We start from the raw sequence: 25,462 nt of genomic DNA, 5'->3' as shown, positions 1-25,462 counted from the left end.
CAGGCACTCCTGTCTTCCACTGCCTCCCGCAGTTTGGTCAAACTCATGTTCGTAGCTTCGAGAACACTGTCCAACCATCTCGTCCTCTGTCGTCCCCTTCTCCTAGTGCCCTCCATCTTTCCCAACATCAAGGTCTTTTCCGAGGATTCTTCTCTTCTCATGAGGTGGTCAAAGTATTGGAGCCTCAGCTTCACGATCTGTCCTTCCAGTGAGCACTCAGGGCTGATTTCCTTCAGAATGGATAGGCTTGATCTTCTTGCAGTCCATGGGACTCTCAAGAGTCTCCTCCAGCACCATAATTCAAAAGCATCAATTCTTCGGCGATCAGCCTTCTTTATGGTCCAGCTCTCACTTCCAGACATCACTACTGGGAAAACCATAGCTTTAACTATACGGACCTTTGTAGGCAAGGTGATGTCTCTGCTTTTTAAGATGCTGTCTAGGTTTGTCATTGCTTTTCTCCCAAGAAGCAGGCGTCTTTTAATTTCGTGACTGCTGTCACCATCTGCAGTGATCAAGGAGCCCAAGAAAGTAAAATCTCTCACTGCCTCCTTCTATTTGCCAGGAGGTGATGGGACCAGTGGCCATTATCTTGGTTTTTTTGATGTTGAGCTTCAGACCATATTTTGCGCTCTCCTCTTTCACCATCATTAAAAGGTTCTTTAATTCCTCCTCACTTTCTGCCATCAAGGTTGTGTCATCTGCATATCTGAGGTTGTTGATATTTCTTCCGGCAATCTTAATTCCGGCTTGGGATTCATCTAGTCCAGCCTTTCTCATGATGAATTCTGCATATAAGTTAAATAAGCAGGGAGACAATATACAACCTTGTCGTACTCCTTTCCCAATTTTGAACCAATCAGTTGTTCCATATCCAGTTCTAACTGTAGCTTCTTGTCCCACATAGAGATTTCTCAGGAGACAGATGAGGTGATCAGGCACTCCCATTTCTTTAAGAACTTGCCATAGTTTGCTGTGGTCGATGAAGCAGAAGTAGATGTTTTTCTGGAACTCTCTAGCTTTCTCCATAATCCATCACATGTTTGCTATTTGGTCTCTGGTTCCTCTGCCCCTTCAAAATCCAGCTTGCACTTCTGGGAGTTCTCGGTCCACATACTGCCTAAGCCTGCCTTGTAGAATTTTAAGCATAAGCTTGCTAGCATTCCTGCCAACCTAGCAGTTCGAAAGCACGTCAAAATGCAAGTAGATAAATAGGAACCGCTACAGCGGGAAGGTAAACGGCGTTTCCATGTGCTGCTCTGGTTTGCCAGAAGCAGCTTTGTCATGCTGGCCACATGACCTGGAAGCTATACGCCGGCTCCCTCGGCCAATAATGCGAGATGAGCGCGCAACCCCAGAGTCGGTCACGACTGGACCTAATGGTCAGGGGTCCCTTTACCTTTACCTTTACCTTGCTAGCATAACCCTGCATAACCCTGCAGAATTTTAAGCATAACCCTGCAGGTTAGGGTTGTTTTTTCCCCAAAAAATGTTTTCCTGCAGGTTAAGGCGTCGAGGGCTGATTTTTTGGCCTATGATAAAAAACCCTTCTGTTTCCACCGCCAAACCTTGTAGGGGAGAATTTGCAACAGTTTGGAACCATTTTTGAGTGAATTGGATAACGTCAGTTTTTTGTGAAATTTTGACCCCACGGGTTAGGGATTTTTTCAAAAAAAATGTTTTCCCGCGGGTTAAGGCACCAAGGGCTGGTTTTTTGGTCTATGATAAAACGAGCATTTTCACCGCCAAACATTGCAGGCGAGAATTTGCAACAGTTTGGGAAGCTGCCAAATGTGTAAAGCAGATTTTGTCTGATCATATAGGAACGTTGCACTCTCTCATAATAAAATATCCTGCTTTTATATTTTAACAGAAAGTTCTTCAAAAAAGTCTTTAAAAGTCCAAGAGACCATTTGCTGTTTAGTATTGCTCTGATATAATGGAAGCATAAGACACTCACAAGAAATCACCTTTTGCGTTTTCAAATATCTAAGAGACAAGACACGCAAAACAGGGAAATTTACACTTTCCAAATTCTCATTACCACAGTTACAATGCAACTCTCTCTTTTTAGCAAAGAAAGAGGTCAGCTGCATTAGAAACAGCCAACAGAAAACATCCTTGCCACATAAAAACAAAAGCACATTGTATCATCAATTGCAGCAGCTATTTGTAGAAATACAACATCTAGACCTCATTGGCATTTACATTTGTTCCTAAAGGCACACTTTGGTTCACAAATGTTGCTGCACATAAAAATACTACAGATTATTACATCTATTCCTGTATCATTTATATATATAAAAAAAGAACGCCTGCTTCTCTTCCATGCTGGCAAATTCAAGAGAGGTTATTGAAGCACTGAAGGGGAGATGAAAAGCAACACTGTGAAAATCCATTATGTGCTTCTGGAAACTCCTGGTTTTCCCATGTTAGACGATTCCTCCTGATTTTTTTTTCGTAGAATAAAGTCACAAATGCACAGCAATTATTACACCTTCATCCATTTAGCCACATTGGTTTTCAAGTCACTAGCCCTCATGAATTCCGTCAAGATCAAAAGGGCACTGGAAAGTATGGAACCTGCTTGCAGGCACCTTTTGACAACCTGCGTGGTAAAGTGAGAAAGTAAGTCAGTCAGGATTTTTAACGTGCAGACCAACACTAAGCAGAAACAAGCCCCACCGTGTTCACCGCAGTCATTTCCAGGTTGGGAGGACTGTGCTTTTAAATAAATCTGGGTCACATCATTCCTCCCCCCCATCAGTTTACAGAATTATGCCAATGGTTATTATCCCACAAGTCATGCAATTCCACAATCCCCTGCAACTCCTATTCAATGACGCTGTCATCTGCACAAGTGCAATGGATGTCTAAACCATAGCTGCCAAGTCTCCCGTTTTGCCCGGGAAATCCCCATTTTTCCAGCTGTTCCCAGTTGAAAAAACGGATTTTTTTAGTTTCCCCCCGGTTTACTCTGGCGTGGCGGCCATTTTGGAACTGGGCGGAGCATGCTTAGAAGCGACTTTTGATGCTGCTTTGCCCAGTTCCAAAATGGCTGCAGTGCGACTTCTGGTGCAGCGGCCATTTTGGAACTGGGCAAAGCAGCATCAAAAGTCACTTCTGAGCATGCTCCGCCCAGTTCCAAAATGGCGGCAGCGCTACTTCCAGTCTGCTATTTCCGGCCCAGTCCCTTATTTCTCTGACAGCAACTTGGCAGGTATGGTCTAAACTGTAGCTACACACCTCAGCTTAAATTTTTGAATTGGGTGGAAGCTGGTTTGAGGGAATGTGCTTCAATCAGCAGTATTTCTCAAGAAACTACAGGATGCAGGTGGATTGCGGCTAACATCTTGTTTCAAACACCAGCAAAGGCTGTGCACTGGAGTCAGAGTAAAGCATAATGTGTACACAATCTGATCCACCTAAAACACATGCAGAAACTGTGCCTTCCCATAGCTAGAAATCTGCACACACACACACTAGCTCATATTTTAGGAAAATGTTGCCTAGCCTGAGCTCAGTTGGTTTGAAGACTAACAAGCTAGCCCAACCATTTCATCTGACGCCTCAAATAAGCAAAGCAAGTGAAGAAGTAAAGAAATACCTTCATGCAATGTCTGTCTCTAGAATATCATCTGTTCTAATAGGCAGCCTCTTCTCAGATGTCATCATTTCTTCCTCTCTCCTCTTCCTGCGCCTTTTTTTACAGTAACTTGAAAAGCAATTTGCAAATATGTGTCATTAAGCGCACATCATAAAATTAGAACAGAGAAACCACGCCACTGCAACACCTTCGCCTTAAACGTACTTTATTTCTAATAAATCTAGATCATCTTTTCAAGTGCATTCCCAAGTAAGAAGGCAAGTGCTTTCTCCAAATGAAATCAATGACAAAACATGTTGTGCTTTGGCAACTAAACAGACCTTTGCCATAGTATTCAAACCCCACAGAAGTCAAAGGAACACGATGCGCCTTCATGTGGCGACTCGTCAGGTTAGGCCAAAGTAGTCTTGTATGCTTCATGTTGCCACATAATTGTGGAAGACTTTGAGGAAGGAACCATTGTTATTAGCCACTCAGAGGAATAAAAGGTAAAGGTAAAGGACCCCTGGATGGTTAAGTCCAGTCAAAGGTGACTATGGGGTTGCGGCGCTCATAAACCTGATGTGGTTTATGTATTGTTTGTGACTTTTGTAATTGTGCTATTGCTGTATTGTTTTGATATTCGACTGGAAGCCACCCAGAGTGGCTGGGGAGACTCAGCCAGATGGGCGGGGTACAAATAAAAAATATTATTATTATTATTATTATTATTATCATCATCTTGCTTTCAGGTCAAGGGAGCCGGCGTTTGTCCACAGACAGCTTTCCGGGTCATATGGCCAGCAGGACTAAACCGCTTTTGGCGCACGGAGGACTGTGACAGAACACACAGAAACGCCGTTTACCTTTCCGCAGCAGCAGTACCTATTTATCTACTTGCACTGGTGTGCTTTCGAACTGCTAGGTTGGCAGGAGCTGGGACTGTGCAACGGGAGCTCACCCTGTTGCGGGGATTCGAACCGCCAACCTTCCTATCAGCAAGCCCCAGAGGGCGCTGTTAACAGTGGCTTGCAGTGACATTTTTCGTAGGGGGATGGTTAGGGTCAGAGGCGCATCCCACCTCCCTCCCTAAGCTGGGCAGAAGCTTCTTGGGCCTCATGTGAGGGACCCCCAGTTTTCCACTCCTCACTGCTTTAAAAACAGAGGCTTTCCCTGTGCTTCTCTACAAATGGGAGAAAAACCTCCAGTGTCCAAATTGGACTTGTCTCCAGAGTACCTCAGGCGCTTCATTCGAAACCTATTGCCACCAGTGGGGTGTCCTTTCCATGGATCCCTACTGCTACAGTGCGCCTCTCCCTTAGGCAACTATGTGGCTCCTTTGGCTTCGCTAACCAGCCCTTTGTATGACAGGAGAAACAAGCAGTTTCCTCTTCCACAGGAAAGCTTTGTTCTCGCCTCTTTGTCACACCTCTGAAGGTACTGAGACACTGCCAAGTCAGTGAACACATTTAACTTTATTATTTAACTTATAAACATGATTTTCTTTGGTTCTTAAAAGCACATATCTTCTTTTTATATAGCACAGACTTGTTAATACAGCTCCTGCATCCCTCTCTGACACTCTACTCTCCAACTGCCAACTGCCAACTGCCATTTAGAATGCCATCTAGCTCCGCCTCCCAAGGAACACCTGCCTATAATGGGAGTGATAGATTAGCTCATGATGAACTGGAATCATCATCAGGCACTATTCCGCCACACCTCACACCACTGACTGTTAGCTTATCCAATCCAGCTCCAGGAGGGCTTTGTTTGCATACTGGCAAAAAACACAGAAGAGTTCAGTCAGGGATTAGAATGCTGCCTAAGGGCTCATCCAGGCTTCCTTTTGAGCTGTGCTTTTCAGGCACAGGTCCACACCTAATAATAATAATAATAATAATAATAATAATAATAATAATAATAATAATTTATTATTTATATCCCGCCCATCTGGCTGGGTTTCCCCAGCCACTCTGGGTGGCTCCCAACAGAATATTAAAAACACAGTAAAACATCAAACATTATAAACATTATTTCCTTGACATCTGTTGGGAGGGCGCTCCACAGGGCGGGCGCCACCACCGAGAAGGCCCTGTGCCTGGTTCCCTGCAACTTGGCTTCTCACAACGAGGGACCCGCCAGAAGGCCCTCGGAGCTGGGCCTCAGTGTCTGGGCAGAACGATGGGGGTGGAGACGCTCCTTCAGGTATACTGAGCCAAGGCCATTTAGGGCTTACAAGGTCAGTACCAACACTTTGAATTGTGCTCAGAAACAAACTGGGAGCCAAAGTAGATCTTTCAGGACCAGTGTTATGTGGTCTCGGTGGCCGCTCCCAGTTACCAGTCTTGCTGCCGCATTCTGGATTAGCTGCAGTTTCCGGGTCACCTTCAAAGGTAGCCCCACGTAGAGCGTGTTGCAGTAGTCCAAGTGGGAGATAACTAGAGCATGCACCACTCTGGTGAGACAGTCCACGGGCAGGTAGCTGTCTCAGCCTGTGTCAAGCTTCATGTCTGAGGTGTTTTTTGTTTGGTCCCAGCACTTTCCCCAGGGAAACCCATGCTTTACCACCAAATCGGAGCAAACAGCAATCTGCAGAAAATCCAACTGATATTATGTTATTATGGTTTGAAATAATATTTGATACAAGAGTTAATATTAGAATGATGATTCGTTGTTAATAAAAATTATAGGCAGAGGGGGAAAGTGTTATAGAATGAATAAAGGGAATTAGAAATAATTGGTTTGAAATATTAGATTAAAAGTGATTGTATTAATATTGGGAATAAGAGTTGAAAATAAGATTAAAGGATTGAGAGAAGAATGTTCAAGATAAGAAAAAGTACAATGAATACTGTCTAAATAATATTGTAATAGGGACCCAAGGTGGGGGAGGTTGGGGGAGTCCAAAGGGTGATGACCAAGATTTAAGTTAGAATTTTTGTTTTTATCATTTTTGTATTTTGGTTTTTGTATTTCTGTTTTTGTATTTTGCATTTTTCTTTTTTGTGTTTTCGTGTTTTGTATTTTTGTATGTGTGTGCATGTTTGAAAATCTTCAATAAATACTTTTTTAAAAAAAAAGAAAATCCAACTGATATTTGCACTAAGGGTAAAACATGGGTTTTCTTGGGGAAAGCACAGAGACAAAACAAGCAAGAAATCAATCAATCAAACAAACAAACAAACAAACACAGAAACATGTGGGTAGAAACAAGTTGCAATCTTTGCTTTATTCGGGATGTTTGAAATGTGGCTTCCTGGAGAGGGATCTGCCTGAGGAAGGCCTAGACCACCCCCTCAGATTTGAGGTACAGGGGCGGGGGGGGGGAAGAGAAGCAAAAAAATTAAAAGTGGGTTTCATATTTCTGATTGGGGTCACTGGTTGGTCCTGGGTTTGGAAATCAAGGCCCAGACAGCTGACTTGAAAAGAGACAACCAACATTTCCCCTGTTAAGTTGTGGGTAAGCAGCAGATGACACAGCGATTCTCCAAACAGCTCTTTATTAGAGTCAGGACAGAACTGAACTGAAGGGCTGAGCCAGCCTGCTTTTATACAGGCTGGCTCAAACAATGCAACAAAACATCATTCAAAATTCCCTCCTAAAGTTCCCTCCTAAAACGACTGCCTCGGACCTGAGGGAAAACTATATAGAGTGACTTCAATACATAACATCCCCTTTTAAAAATAATATTATATAACTACTTTTGGAGCATTAGGAACCGTTTACAGTCGTACCTCGGAAGTCGAATGCCTTGCAAGTCAAACGTTTTGGCTCCCGAACGCCGCAAACCTGGAAGTGAGTGTTCCGGTTTGCAAACGTTCTTTGGGACCCGGACATCCGACGCGGGAGCTTCCTGCAGCCAATCGGAAGCCACGCCTTGGTTTCCGAACGTTTGCAAAGTTGAATGGACTTCCGGGAACAGATTCCGTTCGACTTCCGAGGCACGACTGTACTGCTATTCATGTAAAAGACCCAAAACACCAGAACCGACTCTCTTTGCTTTCATTTTGGCATACTTACTGAGCGCAGGCGCATATGCATGCAGTCAATACGATGAGCGTCACCATCACAGCTATCAAAGACATCACCACAATCTGACCTTCATCCCCTCTCAAATAAAACAGATCCAACCTCTCACACCTTGCGCCAGTGTAGCCTTTCTCGCAGCTGTAAAGGAGGGACAGGAGAAGTGAGGGTTGTGAGACGCAAAGGGCATTGTGGCTGGAGCAAGTTCCTCAGAGGGCCGGTGTCAATGCTCGCCAACGGGCCCCGTCAGTGGTGGATTTACGTATAAGCTAAACAAGCTACAGCTTAGGCGGGGAAAACCGATGTACATTTCCCAAATATAAGATAAAAAGCAAATAAAATGAAACCTACATACAGCAACAGTGTTTTGTGTTGTGTAGGCTCCTATGATGTAAGCAATGGGCTCTGCCTGCTAGCCTGCTCCCTGTTCCTTTCTATATATAGGGTGCCTACATTCTGCATGGACTTCTTAATTGTATTTCAGTTCAACAATTGCTTTGATAAAATAAAATAAATAAAAAATCCTTCCAGTACATAACAAATCCTTGCACATAACAAAATATGTATTTTATCAAAGTTACAGGTAGGTAGCCGTGTTGGTCTAAATAAAAAAATCCTTCCAGTAGCACCTTAGAGTCCATTCTGAAGGAAATCGGCCCTGAGTGCTCACTGGAAGGACAGATCCTGAAGCTGAGATTCCAATACTTTGGCCACCTCATGAGAAGAGAAGACTCCCTGGAAAAGACCCTGATGTTGGGAAAGATTGAGGGCACTAGGAGAAGGGGACAACAGAGGACGAGATGGTTGGACAGTGTTCTCGAAGCTACCAACATGAGTTTGACCAAACTGCGGGAGGCAGTGCAAGACAGGAGTGCCTGGCGTGCTACGGTCCATGGGGTCACGAAGAGTCGGACACGACTAAACAACTAAACAACAACAACAAAGCACCTTAGAGACCAACTAAGTTTGTCCTAGGTATGAGCTTTCGTGTGTATCTGAAGAAGTATGCATGCACACGAAAGCTCATACCTATGACAAACTTAGTTGGTCTCTAAGGTGCTACTGGAAGGATTTTTTTATTTTGTTTTGACTGCGTCAGACCAACACGGCTACCTACCAGTAACTTTGATAAAATACATATTTTGTTATGTGCAAATGGCTTTAGATACCTATTAGGTTCATAAATGACCATATAGCATATTGTTGTTGTTTAGTCGTTTAGTCGTGTCTGACTCTTCGTGACCCCATGGACCATAGCATGCCAGGCACTCCTGTCTTCCTCTGCCTCCCAGTGGCAATTTGTTGTTGACAAAAGACAGCCGGACATATTACCTTCAGGGCCCCATGCAGACGCCTTGCCCAGAGGCCCATCAGAATGTGTCCAATGTACAACCCTGTGGCTCACCTCATTTTGCACGAGGAGGAAGCAAGTCTCAGGCTGCTTACCTCTTGCTCTGCTTGGGCTTATATCTCTGTGTAAGGCTCTGGCTGTAGATGTGGAGAGTTGAGCATCTCCCCTCGTTATACACAACCACCATGGAACTAAGTAGGGAGGTTCACTAAGCTGAGACGCATCTATTTTAGCAGTGTTTGAAGATTGCCTTCGTGGGACAGCTCTCTTGGTTTCTGCTTGCCACTGCATTTCTATCTACAGGGTGTAAAGGTAAAGGTAAAGGGACCCCTGACCATTAGGTCCAGTCGTGACCGACTCTGGGGTTGCGGCGCTCATCTCGCTTTACTGGCCGAGGGAGCCGGTGTACAGCTTCCAGGTCATGTGGCCAGCATGACAAAGCCGCTTCTGGCGAACCAGAGCAGCACACGGAAACACCGTTTACCTTCCCTCTGCAGTGGTACCTATTTATCTACTTGCACTTTGACGTGCTTTCGAACTGCTAGGTTGGCAGGAGCTGGGACCGATACTGGAGATCCCGAGTCACAAGGTGGTTAGACTGGCCTCGACCAGGACCAGGGCCTTCTCAGTACTAGCCCCGACCTGGTGGAACGCTCTCTCTCAGGAGACTACGGCCCAGCGGGAGTTGTCATCTTTTCGTAGGGCCTGCAAGACAGAGCTGTTCCGCTTGGCCTTTGGTCTGACTCAGTCTGACCCCGGTGTTACCCTCCCCTAAGGTTTTATCCTACAGATATTTAAATGAGGTTCGACTTGTAGATTCCCATTTTAAAATTGAATTTTAACATTGTATTTGATTTGTATTTTAATTGAATTGTTTCTTTTATGCTTGTTTTGATATTTTTGCTGTTACACCCCCCTGAGCCCGGTCTTGACTGGGAAGGGCGGGGTATAAATAAAATTATTATTATCATTAAAAATAAATAAAAGCACACATTCTACTCATGTAAAAACACACTGATCACTGATTCCCGGACCGTCCGCGGGTCGGATTCAGAAGGCGATTGGGCCACATCCGGCCCCCGGGCCTTAGATTGACTACCGCTGCTCTGGAATAAGCCCCAGAACTGAAAGGCGAGCTGATGAAGAGCAGGCTCTGTTAGCAACTACAGTGGTACCTCTATTTACGAATAACTCTACTTACGAATGTTTCTACTTACGAATGGAGCTCCGTCCGCCATCTTGGATGCGGTTTAGACAGGGTTTTTTCTACTTACGAATTTTTAGATAGGGTTGCTTCTACTTACGAATTTTTTTCTCCCAATGCATTCCTACGGGATTCGACTTACAATTTTTTTCGACTTACAAATGTGTGTTCGGAACGCATTAAATTCGTAAGTAGAGGTACCACTGTATGCCATTTCCGGAGAGCCTATCATGCCAGAATTCAACGGTGGGCAAGTGGCGCCTTTCTCTGTACTTCCGAGAGTCAACATACATGCATGCCGGTATCTGTTCTGCTGCAACGTAACGGCATCTTCCCTTGATACAGTAATGTTTGTACTCCTCAGGACATTTCGAAAAATGCCCTCTCCACCTTAATCCTGTGGTGCCACCTGGAAAGAAAAAAAGGGGGATAAATTAGGTCAGGGCAGTCTAATACGGGACCCTCAGGGCCTTTTGGGGTGGCCCTCCAAGCCAGGTTAAGTGAGGCGCTGGGCTTTGGAAAGGAGCCAAACAGTCATACGCTACACAGGGGCGGAGGAAGGGGGGCAGTGGGGACGGGCCGCCCCGGGTGTCTTCACTGAGGGGGGTGACATTTGGTGCATCGCCCGCTCGTGACTCCCAAGCCTACTCCGAGCCGTCGGGGAAGGGGGGGAGCTGCGCCGCTTTGCCGGCGGCATTTCCCCCCTTCCTCCTGACGGCTGGGGGAGGCTTGGGAGTCGCGGGCGAATGGTGCTCCGAATGTCCGCCAACGGCGGTTCACTCCGCCCCTGTGAGCAGCTGTGCACCCAAGCGGCTATCCCGCACCTGGGAGGACACCCTCTGTGCACCGCCCCCCACGGGAGTGCGCCCGCCCTGGATAGGGTGGGCATATGCTCGGCCGCTGATGCTACAAAAAGAAGAAGAAGAAGAAGAAACTAACAAAGGGAAGCAATTTAACAATCAAGTTGTTGTTGTTATTTATTATTATTATTATTATTTGTATGTAAAGAAGACAATACTACTTTTTAAATACGAGAAACTATTTAAGTTCATTCTCATTGCTTGTTCCACCCAGTTTTACACAGGGCTTATCCACACTTAATTTTCCTCCGTTGTTTCCAGGCTTTAAAGCTGAATCGGGACAAACAACAATCCATAGAAAACCCAGAATGCTCTTTGCTTTATAGCTGGGAAAAAAGGTAATTGTGGATAAGCCCATTATCAGTTTAAGATACTGTTGTTTATCATTCTCTACTAAAACTGAAGAGTCGACCCGACGAAAGAAGAATGGTTATAGATGGAGTATGCAGAAACGGCAAAAACTTACCAGAAGAATAAGAAGCTAAGACAACAAAGTTTTTAGAAAGGAATGGAAATGGTTTATTGAGTATTTGCAAACAAACTGTAAACAGATCGAGACATTGGCAGGATCATTGGAAAAACCTGCAGTTTTAGAAAATATATACAAGATATATATAAGGACAGATGATTAAAAGAATAAGTTAAGGCAATCTGGAGTATGCAGCAAAGGGCAAAAATAAATGTAAGGAACCTCAGAAAGAGGGGGAAAGGAGTCAAAGATGAAAATGTTTAAACTATGGTTAAATACCTGCTATAATGTATATAAATGAAAACTATAATTTTAATAAACAACAACCTGAAGAGTGGTGCTAGCCAGTGTCGACAGCTGGTGCTCCTGGCAAAGGTGAGGTGCAATGCATGGTGGCCAACAGTAGGTGGCGCCAGAGGCAATGACAGGCAGAGCTCGTCACTCTAGGAATCACAGAATTGTAGAGTTGGAAGGCACCCCAAGGGTCATCTAGCTCAACCTCCTACAATGCAGGGATGTTTTAGCACAATGTGGGGCTGAAACCCACAACCCTGATATTGAGAATCTCATGCTTTACCGACTGAGTTATTTAGGTTCACCCCCACCCTCTCCCTTGCTGATTTCCACAATGGCAACACTGAGAGTAAGGAGGAAGAAGCTGGAAGCTGTTCTTACTAAGAACAGGAGGCATGCAAGGGGTTGGTGGAGCAGTGCCCCATTCATCCCAAAGGAGCAGGCTCCGCTGCCGCTATCTACATCTGCTCATACCTGCCAAGTTGCTGTCAGAGAAATAAGGGACCGGGCCGGAAATAGCAGACCGGAAGTAGCGCTGCCGCCATTTTGGAACTGGGCGGAGCATGCTCAGAAGTGACTTTTGATGCTGCTTTGCCCTGTTCCAAAATGGCCACCGCGCCAGAAGTTGCACTGCAGCCATTTTGGAACTGGGCAGAGCAGCATCAAAAGTCGCTTCTGAGCATGCTCCGCCCAGTTCCAAAATGGCCACCGCGCCAGAATAAACCGGGGGGAAACAAAAAAATCCGTTTTTTCAGCTAGGAACAGCTGGAAAAACGGGGATTTCCCAGGGAAAACGGGAGACTTGGCAGCTATGCATCTGCTTGAGGATACCCCTTTGTGCTTGCCACATGTAAAATATCAGCTCCATCTACTATTCATGAAGGCTGCGGCACCTGGAAATTGAACTACAAGGGTTTGAATGCTCTGCGCCAGACTCTTTGGAAACCCAACCACAAGAGAACAGAAAACTCAGCTCCGTTCCATTCCGGGAACTATCATCTCAGGGGTTAAAAGTTAATGCCACTACAAAAGAATGATTAGCTGTGCGGATCTTGTTACCAGGCTGAATACTAAATGACGCTCTGCTAAGAATGCAGTCCGAACCCCGTGGCAGATTACGGTCTCCGCTCTCAACAGAGGAGATCTCTCAAAGTGGGCGTTTTCAAAGAGACGATGCAAAAGCATCATCTATGCAAGGGAGACGGGTCGCCAGAGGTTCACATCTCAGCAGGACACTCTGGGCAGCTCCCAACAGAATATTAAAAATATGATGAAACATCAGGCGTTAAAAACTTCCCTAAACAGGGCTGCCTTCAGATGTCTTCTAAAAGTCAGATAGTTGTTTATTTCCTTGACATCTGGTGGGAGGGCGTTCCACAGGGCGGGCGCCACCACCAAGAAGGCCTTCTGCCTGGTTCCCTGCAACCTCACTTCTCGCAGGGAGGGAACCGCCAGAAGGCCCTCGGAGCTGGACCTCAGTGTCCGGGGGGCTGAACAATGGGGGTGGAGACGCTCCTTCAGGTCTACTGGGCCATTTAGGGCTTTCAAGGTCATTGACTTCTATTCTAGACATCTGGAGGAGTCATAGCAATGCACATGTTTGGGAAGAGAAGAGATAGCGTCTGGGTTAGAAGTTTGGGGGATCCTTAAGAGTAATGAACGTAAATATTGGTGGCACTTTCCCCACCCACCGTGATACTTTCAAAGAAAGGAAAAAGGGGGCTCCCATCCAGACATTCACCACAAAGAGATAGTGGAGGGCTGTGTGCCTTAACTAAATTAAAACCACTGATTAAGAGCTCACCATTAGTGGGAAAGGCAAACAAACAATTTAATCAATTTGGGAGTCCGAGATCTAGCGCAGTCTCTACTGCTGACCTAAATGGCTTCAAAACGAGCAAGATCAGCTCTCGTTGGTCTTGTGGAAGGTTCATATTGTCAGTGATTTCAGATGAAGACTCTTCCTGCTAGGAAGACTAGAGTGATTTCAGCCTGAACTGAAAAATACCTGCTGGCCTTGAATATATTCTACCAAAAAAAAAAAATTACTATATTTGGACATGGGCAGAAAGTAGAGATAACTCAACCTTGGTCCCAAACAATTCTAAACATTTTAATCTCCAGTTAACATTTAAATGAGTAATAATCTGTCAGTTTGCAGTCGTATCCCAAACTAAAATGAGACTTGCATACCTCAGGTGGGAGATAACACAGTAGCAAGAAGATACAGAAAGCAGCATGCATGTAGTTATTATTTGTACTTTTAACTCCCTGCCCTTAATATACTCATTCCTTGCTCTCCAAACGCCCCTCTCCTTTTTAAACCCTTTACACAGATATAGCCAGGGTGGCATGATGGCAAGAGTGTCAGGCTATTGCTTTGGAGACTCGGGTTCGAATCCCCACTCAGCCATGAAGCTTACTGGGTAACCTTGGGCCAGTCGCCATCTTGTTAGCCTAGCCTACCTCACAGGGTTGTTGTGAGGATGAAATGGGGAAGAGGAGAACCATGCAGGCAACTTTGAACTCCTTGGAAGATAAAAGTGGTATATACATGTAGTAAGTAAATAAAATCACTTATGCCAGCAGAGAATTCCTTTAGCTGGGGAGAGAGTGGGAGGAGACAATTGACTGGGAGTGGCTAACCATCCAGGCTAGATCTGGGTTTAGAATAGCACCATCACATATAATCCATATTGTTACCTGTGCAATTTCCATTTGGGTAGCCGCAGGACAGCCTCTTTGCTTCCTGTTCGGCGGTTCCATTTCCGTTGCCAGTCACACAGTCGAAAATGGCAAAGCCTTCAGAGGGGGTGGGAGAGAAAAAGCAAAAACATTACACACATATATTTCAAGGACATCTTTACTCCCATGATGTTTGTTTTGCCAGGCACCACCATGCATTGGAGTCAAATAGTAAAGGTAAAGGGCCCCTGGAAGGTTAAGTCCAGTCAAAGGTGACTCTGGGATTGCGGCGCTAATATCGCTTTTCAGGCCGAGGGAGCCGGCGTTTGTCTGCAGACAGCTTTCTGGGTCATGTGGCCAGCATGGCTAAACCACTTCTGGCGCAATGGGACACCATGACGGAAACCGGAGCGCACAGAAACAGCATTTACCTCCCCGCCGCAGCGGTACCTATTTATCTACTTGCACTGGCATACTTTTGAACTGCTTGGTTGGCAGGAGCTGGGACAGAGCTACAGGAGCTCATCCCGTCACGGGGATTCGAACCGCCGACCTTCTGATCGGCAAGCCCAAGAGGCTCAGTGGTTTAGATCACAGCACCACCCGTATTAGACATCCCATAGTGTAAACACAGGAGACTGAAGAGCACTCTCCAATGCTACTCTCCCGTCACACCCCTGCTACAGTCAAACCTCGGTTCCCGAATGCCTCCGTTATTGTAAATTTTGTCTCCCGGAAGTAACTGCTCCGGTTTTCGAATGATTTTCAGAAGCCGAATGTCCAACATGGTTTCTGTTTTGAGTTTCCCTATTGTATTGAGGCTTCCGTTTTCAGTTGTCAAACATTTCGAAAGTCAATAGTCTTCCGGAACGGATTACATTCCGACAACTGAAGTTTGCCCGTAGAATCCATTGGGCCCAGGAAAAGGCTATGTGACAGTGAGACAGCCTCCAGCCCCCAGTTCCAATTGACTGTCTTCACTTTAATCCCATCAAAATACCCATTTCCCATCTTTCATCAAGTTCTCCCCCTTTAATTGCCTAACGGAATTGTTAGAGTGAAAGGGTTTTTTACTATTATTATCACTCCTTATGGCTTCTGGCTAACCACCCCAGATTACATTTTCCAGGGTTGAGATTTTAAACATCAGAGCAGCCTTTTCGTGTACTTACACTCCAATCTTAAGGAAAATTGTGAAGACGTTTTGGATGAAGGAGTTGTAGCTCCTTGCAGGATCTGGATACGACGTCAAAAAAGTGCTAGCGCTTTGATTAAGCTACAAAGGCGAGGAATGAGATCGGCTTTACCATCTATATACCTCTCAAATCTTCACACACTTGACAATAAAAAGGATGATCTGCACCTTATTAATCAAGGAAACTCAAGGAAACTCCAATATGCTAAAGAGAAGGGTTCGAGGAAAGGAGGCAGAAATTTGTACAACCAAGACAGGAGCACACTGATGAAGGAGATTATAGTGGCAAAACGAACCTGTGATTTGGACTCAGTTCTCAAACATGTCTTGGCTACTCTTCGGAAGAATTTACAGAACATTTCTGAATATCAGAGAACATCTTTTACTGCATATAAGAGAACATACTGTATTCTTCTGCTCCAGAGAGTCAAAAATTGGCAAACGACCTGATTCAGTTTTATAGCAACGTCAAGCATTATCAACTAGAGCAAGCACGTCCAACAGGTAGATCGTGATCTACCAGTAGATCACTGGACGTCTGTGGTGGATCACTGGCTCCCCTCAAAGAAGCTCAACAACTTTGACTCCCCTAAAAAAGCTCAACAACGTTGACCTGAACCCCTAAAAAATGGGCTTTCCTCCCTAAAAAAAGCTCAACAACCTGAACCCCCCAAAATGGGATAAATCACTGCCTCTTTTTAACTCTGTGAGTAGATCGCAGTCTCTTGGGAGTTGGCCACCCCTGAACTAGAGCAATTCACTCTGCACCAGAGGCACCAACAACCACCTCAACCTGTTTTGAAGTCACTACAGGGACAGAAGGCAAAAACTCCAGGCGCAGTCGGAGTGGCTCCTCTTTGCTTGAAATAGTGTTCTGCACACTCCGATCCTCACACAGATATTTAACAGATCTTTTGTATAAAGTACGTTTACATTGTAAAATTAGCCAAAGCAAATTCCAAGTACTGGTATGTAAGTACTTGGCGAATAAATTTCTATTCTATTCTATTCTATTCTATTTCATTATTTTTCCACCAGCAACCAACGAGAACAAACCAAGGCCAAGGTTTTTTAAACAACCAAAGCTCCAGGGCTATGGAAGAACAGGAGGGCAGCCCAAATGCACTCCCCCAACAGAGGAGAGAACTGAAGAAGACTTATCACAGAATGGTAGAGTTGGAAGGGGCCGCACAGTTCACCTAATTCTAGTCCAACCCCCTGCAATGCAGGAATCTTTTTGCCCAACATTAGGCTTGAACCCATGACCCCCGAGACTATGAGTCTCATGCTCTACTGATTGAGCTATCACCACTTCAGTTTAGCTTTCTGATACGATCTAATCCCGGGCTCTCCAACACACCAGGTAGTTCAACCTGAGATGGAATCTACTGATAGAAAACTTGGCATTCGAATGGATGGATTTGACGGCTAACCAGCAGCCAGAATAATAAAGCAATTGTTGCTGAACACAAAAGCGGGGAAGGCTCTTTGCACTTTCAAGCCTTCAAGGAAACACTTCCTCCTCCCAGCTCAGACTGGGAGCCTTCACTGGGGCCTGTTTCAACAGACTTCAATGGGACTTATTCCTGGGTGCAGGTTTGCAGCCCTGATTCCATCCATTTGCTCAGAGACCCAGCAGTCTGTGAAATTAGATTATGTCAAGAATGAAATACAGACGGTTTATTCGGTTTAAAAATACCCAACGGGCAGGCAGGCACACACACACGCACACACACCTCCCTGCAAAAAAATACCTGACAGATTTTTAAAGATAAACAGGTCATAAAACCAAATTTAGACTTGAAATGTGGTTTGCACACCTGAGAGTAGCAAAGCTTCAAATACTGTAAAGGTAAAGGGACCCCTGACCATTAGGTCCAGTCATGACTGACTCTGGTGTTGCGGCGCTCATCTCGCTTTACTGGCCAAGGGAGCCGGTGTACAGCTTCCAGGTCATGTGGCCAACATGACAAAGCCGCTTCTGGCGAACCAGAGCAGCACACGGAAACGGCGTTTACCTTCCCGCTGGAGCGGTACCTATTTATCTACTTGCACTTTGACGTGCTTTCGAACTGCTAGGTTGGCGGGAGCTGGGACCGAGCAACGGGAGCTCACCCCGTCGCGGGGATTCAAACCGCCGACCTTCTGATCGGCAAGCCCTAGGCTCTATGGTTTAACCCACAGCGCCACCTGCATCCTCCTCAAATACAGTAAAGGTAAAGGGATCCCTGACCATTAGGTCAAGTCGTGACCGACTCTGGGGTTGCGGCGCTCATCTTGCATTATTGGCCGAGAGGCATGTCCAAAGTCCGTTTCGGGAGCCTAATCCAGCCCATCGGTCAAATTAATCCGGCCCCCATGGCAGTATATGTCCTCGGGTAAAAATCCTTAAAAACCTTCAATCATAAAAAAAGGCTAAACAACTTCAATCCTTACAAAAGGTCTTACTCCCGGAGAATTACAGATGTCTAAAATCGTGGCCCAACTTTGCAGCTGCCCCTTACTTATCTAACGTCACTAACGAAGCCTATAGACGGGCCTTTTCTAGAGCCCGTTTTGAGGCAATGCCCTCAGCTGTGCTGTACGGCTCAACAACTTTGGCCGGCCCTCACTTCATCAAATCTGGCCCTCTTTGAAAAAACGTTTGGGCACCCCTGAACAGGTATCAGCATGGCTGCTAATATCAACGCAAAAAAAGAAAGAAATTGTTTAACCTGCCTTTTAATTAATTAAGTAACTGCCCACATCATTTTAAAACAACCCTTCAAAAGAGGTGCCTTTTTCAGATTTCAAAGGAAGCGTAAGACTACTAACAATAAATAAGTGCCCCAAAAAGGTTTGTTCTTCTTTCAGAGGAACTTAAGAGTACCAAAACAGCTCCATCACTGGGCCATACTAAACTTACCTTCCAAGTCCCGGACTGCAGAATCCGGGACCGGCAGCCGTGTGACACCGGAAGTTGCGTCAACGTAACTTCCGGTGTCGCTTTGCCCTTCTATGGGCACCCAAAATGGCCGCCACCGGCTTCGAAAGTCGTACGCATGTCAGGAAGTGCGTCGACGCAACTTCCGGTGTCGCTCCGCCCATCTATGGGCACCAAAAATGGCCGACGACGACACCGGAAGTCGCGTCTATGCACTTCCGGACATGCGTAGATGCGACTTTTGAAGCCGGCAGCGGCCATTTTTGGTGCCCATAGAAGGGCAAATCGGAAAGAAAAAAAATGGCTGCCGGCAGGAGAAAATAATGGAGGAAAGCGGGAGACGAAGTGATACGGGGGACCACCGGGAAAAGGTAAGTAAAATCGGGGTTTTCCCGGAGAAAACGGGGTACTTGGCAGCTATGCATACTAAACAAGCAGCTAAAGCTCTTCCGGATTAATCTATCAATGAAGAGCTATGCTGGAACAAGACAGTAGGATAGCCAGTTCCCATCAGATGCCTATGGGAAACCTGTAGGGAGGAGCAGAGAACAGCAGAGCTCTCCCTACTTGTGAATTTCTCAGCAACTGGTATTCGGAGACACCCTGCCTCCAACAGGGAAGGGAGGGCACTGCCATAGCCTGTTGGAAGTTTGCATTCCTACCATTTCTACCTCTGAGCACTTGCAATCTAGAGGCTATTCCTTAGAAGCAGGGAAGAACCTATAGAAGGGAAAGCACACTTTATTTCTACTAAGGCAGGCGGACGCTGGCGGCATCCAGCAGGGAAAGTGAGCAGAGCAGAAAGGTATGGGAAACGTTTCAGTGCTAAGCTTAGAGTGCTGGTATCAGAACATTCCAGGAATTCTCCTCCCCCCCCAAAAAAATGTAATGTAGGTTTATCATTCAAAGTAAATGGCACAGAACTGGAAGATGTTCCAACTTTTAAATATACCACCAATGTAGTAATTTTGTATGCAGTTAAAATGCTTTACAGGATCTCTCAGCTGACTATTATTGATCAGTTAAACGAGAGCTCCAGCAAAGAAAAAAAAATAACAGAGTGTGCTTGCAATAGCTCTTAGATATATAAGCCCTTTTTCTCTCAGGCGTGGGTTATGGCTTTTTCAGTATTAATCCCTTTCCCTCCAGTTGTCAAAACCCAGAACTGAATGCTCCTCCCCTCTGATTTGGAGTATTTTTTTTATGAAAAAAACTTCTTTCATTTCAAATTCCCTCCAACATGGAAAATTGGCACATGTCAACTACAAAAGAAAATGCTGTCTAATGCATGTCAGAAACGGGAAAAAGCTAAGCAAAAATTGCATTTTAAAAAGTGAAATTACAAGCTCAGTTAACACTGGAGTTGGCTTACAGAACTATTAAGGTAAAGGGACCCTTGACCGTTAATTCCAGTTGTGAACGACTCTGGGGTTGCGGCGCTCATCTCGCTTTACTGGCCGAGGGAGCCGATGTTTTATCCGCAGAGAGTTTTTCTGGGTCATATGGCCAGCATAAACCAGAGCAGTGCACGGAAACGCCGTTTACCTATTTATCTACTTGCACTTTGACGTGCTTTCGAACTGCTAGGTTGGCAGGAGCAGGGACCGAGCAACGGGAGCTCACCCCATCGCGGGAATTCGAACCGCCGACCTTCTGATCGGCAAGCCCTAGGCTTGAACTAGTAAAAGGTAAAGGGACCCCGACCATTGGGTCCAGTCGTGAACTCGTGACCGACTCTGGGGTTGCGGTGTTCATCTCGCGTTATTGGCTGAGGGAGCCGGCGTACAGCTTCTAGATCATGTGGCCAGCATGACAAAGCTGCTTCTGGCGAACCAGAGCAGCACACGGAAATGCCGTTTACCCTCCCGCTGTAGCAGTACCTATTTATCTACTTGCACTTTGATGTTCTTTCGAACTGCTAGGTTGGCAGGAGCTGGGACCTAGCAACGGAAGCTCAGCCCGTCGCGGGGATTCAAACCGCCGACCTTCTGAGTTTCTGAGTCTATTTATTAATGTAACTTCTGTCTGTAGTTCCATCAGGTATTACTGAAACCAGAGGTCTACCAGCAGTCTGGCTTACCTCCCAGATATAAGGAAACAAGGTGAATATCCTGTTGCATGGTTCCTGATACAGTTATAAGCATGTACTAAAACTGCCAACGTATTTGCTCCACTGTCTCTTCTGCTTGGGATCCAGAATCTCCAACAAGTCTAGCAACATTCTGTGGTACCTTTCTGGCTAAGGATGGCAAAGGGTGATATGATATTTCATTGCTACCTTGATAAGGAAAAACAAACCGGCGCGTAATCCATAATAATGAACAAAATATTTTCTCCACAGTATTTTGCCAAAAGGTCCTAGACTTCCGATCTTTTGTGCGAAAAGCCTGGGCACAGCAGGTCACGTGATCTGTTCCTACCAGAATCTTGCCCAGTTCCAAAGACCTTCCACCTGCCTTGCCCAACCCTCCAGTCTCTGCTTCTCAATTTGTATTGCATTATTTTACGCACTGTGACTTGCCGTTGTTTTATTGATTATAGTTTAGAAATTATTATAATTGTTTCAGAGCGGATTTCCGGATAATTTTTATATGCTGATATTTAATATTATTTTATACTATTCTAATGGATTGTTGAATATTACTTATTTGATTAGTCGCTTATTTTAAAGTTATGTTTTATTATCCCATTTTTGTATTGGATTAGATTGTTATAAGGTGTACATTCTTTGTTTCTTCAGCTTGTAAACCGCCTTGGGTATTGTAAAACAGAAAGACGGTACAATGGTACCTCTGGTTACGAACTTAATTCGTTCCGGACGCCGATTCTTAAGCTGAAACCATTCTTATCCGTTCGCATCCTGGGGCAATGTTTGCAACCAGGAGCAGCTACTTCCGGGTTAGCGGAGCTCATAACCCAAAGCGTGCGTAACCAGAAGCGTTCGTAACCAGGGGTACCACTGTATACAAATCAAAAGTGAAATGAAAATGGAATGAAAAGGCAGACTTACCAATGACTCTTTCTTGGAAGCACGGCTGCTTTGTGGGATATAGTTTTGCCCTGAGCGCATTTCCCAGAGCTCCTCACAATCCAAGCCACGTCATGAGCCAGCCTTTGCCGGGGGGGGGGGGGACCTGTGTTCTCAGAAGCTCAGTGGTTCTTTTGACACCAGCGACACCGTGATGGCTGTATGTTACGGAGTGTGAGGCACATCTCACCTTGACACCAGTTTAGCAAAATTCCCTGTGCTATTGTCCTTGGGGCACTAAAGACAAGCTTATCGCTGACCAACTCATGCGGCTTGGGACCCTCGTACCTGCGGGACCGCCTCTCCTGGTATGCCCCATGGAGGACCTTAAGGTCCACAAACAACAATATTATGAAGATCCCGAGCCATAAGATGGCTAGATTGGCCTCTACTAGGGCCAGAGCCTTTTCAGTACTGGCCCCAACTTGGTGGAACGCTCTTTCCCAGGAGACCAGGGCCCTGCGGGATTTGTCATCTTTCCGCAGGGCCTGCAAGACAGAGCTGTTCCGCTTGGCCTTTGGGTTAGACTCAGCCTGACCCCTGTGTTTTCCTCCCTCATGGCTTGGATTTATGGCCTACTTGAAATGAGGCTGCACTTTAAATTTTAATACTGTATTTTTATCTGTATTTTAATTAACTGTTTTTATGTTTTATTGTAATTCTGTTGGTGTGAGCCGCCCTGAGCCCGGCTTTTGACTGGGGAGGGCGGGGTATAAATAAAAATTTATTATTATTATTATTATTATTATTATTATTATTATTATTATTAAATGCCGAACCAAACTCACATCTGCCAGCTCTTAATTTAAGTTCAGTTACAAAGCGTTCAACAGTGTCCCCCACCTTCCAACGATGATTCCAAAAAGTATACCTTTCAAATATCACATTTTTTCGTGGAGTGCGGTACTTTTGAAATTCTTCCAGAACCCCATCCACAGTCTGTGGTCCGTCATCTTCGTCATCAGAAAACTTAAATGTCTCATAAATCTGTACCGCCTCTTCTCCCACACAATTCAACAAAACAGCAACCTGCCTCTTTGCCGAAAAGCGATCAGCTCCAGAAGCCGTCAAATACACACGAAAAGCTTGCTCCCATCGCCTCCAATTCTCTGCCAGGTTTCCTTGGAGCACAAGAGGACACGCGGGTCGAAAGGAATCCCACTTCTGACACCATGTAATGTCTCCAGGGAACTCTGGACTTCGGCAATGAGGAAGCAACGCTGCTAAACAGTCTTTACTAAACTGCAGTCATAGTTTATTAAAAGAATCACACACAGCGACAACATCCACCCGGAAAGGGAGGAAATGCACAAGATGAATGAATGGGTGGGGAACAGGTTACCACTAAAATACCTGTATCCCAGCTAATAGGATTCAGGTGCACATAATAAGATTCCACACTTAAAGTCACTTACATCACAGTGTGTGAGCATGACAGGTGTAACTAGACACTAGCCCCCATCCCAGGTATGTCTCCAATTTATGTCACCCTTTCTTCTATGGCTCTTTCCACACCTTTCAGTCCTCTTCACTGTCAAAATCCAGAAGTGAATATTCTTCTCTCTGAATGGTTGTTCTTGAAGATTATTCTGCAGGGGTCAGCAAACTTTTTCAGCAGGGAGCCGGTCCACTGTCCCTCGGACCTTGTGGGGGGCCAGAATATGTATTTTTGGAGGGAAAATGAATGAATTCCTATGCCCCACAAATAACCCAGAGATGCATTTTAAATAAAAGGACACATTCTACTCATGTAAAAACACGCTGATTCCCCGACTGTCTGTGGGCCGGATCGAGAAGCCTATTGGGCCGGATCCGGCCCCCGGGCCTTAGTTTGCCTACCCATGTTATTCTGCTTATGTTGCAAGTCCTCTCCAACAGGTAAGCTAGGGAAATAGAGAGCTAAGCCACTGTGGATTGTAAATGGCACTAGTTTCTAGGAAACAACTGCTCCATGAGTCTGCAAAGAACGCAATTAACTTTGGAATCATTTGCTGTGTTCTTTAATGGTGGTGGGTTGCTGAAGTATTGATATAAGTCTGTTTAACATTACAGAGCTGGGTTAATGTACATCTGCCTGTTCCAGCAAAGAAACGTAATATATCCAGCAATATTCTCAAGCGAGAAAGGTTGTAAAACCATTTAAAACTGCATGTGATATACAACACTAGCACTCTGGGGCTCAGTCTGTTTTTAAATTCCCTGAACTACCGTTGATTCTAAGGCATCCTAAAATAAACACACAGAGAGCTAAATATAGAGAACTGGCCCCGTTCAGTAGGTACCCTGGTGGACAGTGCCATAGCACAGGCAACAAACCCTGCTTGCCTGGCGTAGCTTGGTACATCAAAAAATAATAAAATAAAATAAAATCTCCCCTGCTAGTGCTGCTTATTCCCCCTCTCCTTCAACAAGTCCTTTGGGGTTGATTTGTGCTTTAAATAAGTTCAAAACTAGAATGTGGTTTTAGTATCAGGGCTGAGTCCCAGAATGAACTAAATTTAAAAAAAACCTGCATCTGAGCATGCACAGAGTGCTTTCCCCCTTGTCACTAAGTGAACACTGCCTGCCTCAAAGATCAAGCAACCAGAACTTTTTAGGATACAACATGAGCCCTGGGATTATTAAAAAAGAAGAAGCCCTGGCCATATATTAAGAAAGAAGATGTAAACTCCGGCCAACCACAATTTCCCATTCTGCACAGCTCTGCCAGCCTGTCTACAAGTTCTCAGGTCGGTGCAACTAACCTCTTTCATCCCGAGACTTCCCAACCGCTGCTTTTTTCCCCCTGGTCCTTCCCACAAACCCCTCAGTGCTGCTGCTGACAACACAAGCAGAAATGGAGCAATGGGCAGCTACTTCACCTGCTGAATTTCCACCTGCCAGGCACCACAGTGACTCAGGCACTCCTTGCAAGGGGGGGGGGAGTTAAGAAAAGGTACTCCTGCTAGTATAGTGGTAAGCCAGGCATCCCCAAACTGCGGCCCTCCAGATGTTTTGGCCTACAACTCCCATGATCCCTAGCTAACAGGACCAGCGGTCAGGGAAGATGGGAATTGTAGTCCAAAACATCTGGAGGGCCGAAGTTTGGGGATGCCTGTGGTAAGTAGTGCTTTTTTCCTGGGGGGGACGCAGGGGTACCCATACCCCTAAACATATTGTGAATATAAGTTTGGCCTCATTGAGAGGCAGTATTTCAATAGGAGTAGGAAAATGAGAGTACCCATAAACATTTTTTAAAGAAGAAAAAAGCACTGGTGGTATCCTGGCCTGTCACACAGTATCCTGGCCTGTCACACAGCAGACTCCCAGACAGGGAGACTGATATTACAGCTCAGCCGGTAGAGCATCAGCCTCTTAATCTCAGGGTTCGAGCACCACCTTGGGCAAAATTTTACAGGGTTGGGCTAGATGGCCCTCATGGCCCCATCTACAATTCTATGACTCCTCCATGAAAAGGGAGGCAAGGAATGGAGCTGTCCTGCAGTTTCACGACACAGGCAGGCAGAGACGCTGCGGCTGCACCTGTTGGGCGTCTGCCTGCCGCGAAGCTCTTAAAGGGCCGGGGAGAGGAGAGGGACCACCCTGGGAGAGACCTCCCGCCAGCCCCACCGCGGACCCCGAGAGCCCTCCCCCCCCGCAATCCTCACCCAGCAGCAGCAGCAGCGACCCGAAGCGCAGGAGCGCCGCCGACGCCATGGCAGAGCGCAGTCCCGGGCGCCCTAAGCAGCCGCGGCAGGGCGCGCACAGCTCCGCGCCGCGCGCCCAGGCGCCCAGCGCCGAAGGAGGCGCCCGAGATGCCCGGGGCGCTGCCTCCGCCTCGCCGGGGGCGGAGCCGCG

The 25,462-nt window shown here is 45.9% G+C and overlaps 1 protein-coding gene across 1 annotated transcript; it reads right to left on the bottom strand.

Moving 5' to 3' along the window:
- Positions 1-1,912: 1,912 nt before the first annotated feature.
- On the bottom strand, positions 1,913-25,462 carry BTC (betacellulin). Its single transcript, XM_088656211.1, has 6 exons — positions 25,273-25,462; positions 14,498-14,596; positions 10,463-10,580; positions 7,611-7,757; positions 3,608-3,715; positions 1,913-2,608 (listed from the first exon to the last, which is right to left on the bottom strand). The coding sequence occupies exons 1-5, from the start codon at positions 25,319-25,321 to the stop codon at positions 3,610-3,612; spliced, it is 519 nt and encodes a 172-aa protein (XP_088512337.1). The 5' UTR covers positions 25,322-25,462; the 3' UTR covers positions 1,913-2,608; positions 3,608-3,609.

The sequence above is a fragment of the Zootoca vivipara genome, chromosome 12, assembly GCF_965207765.1.
Source record: "Zootoca vivipara chromosome 12, rZooViv2.hap1.1, whole genome shotgun sequence".
NCBI lineage: Eukaryota > Metazoa > Chordata > Lepidosauria > Squamata > Lacertidae > Zootoca > Zootoca vivipara.
This window is presented reverse-complemented; position numbering and strand designations above follow the sequence as displayed.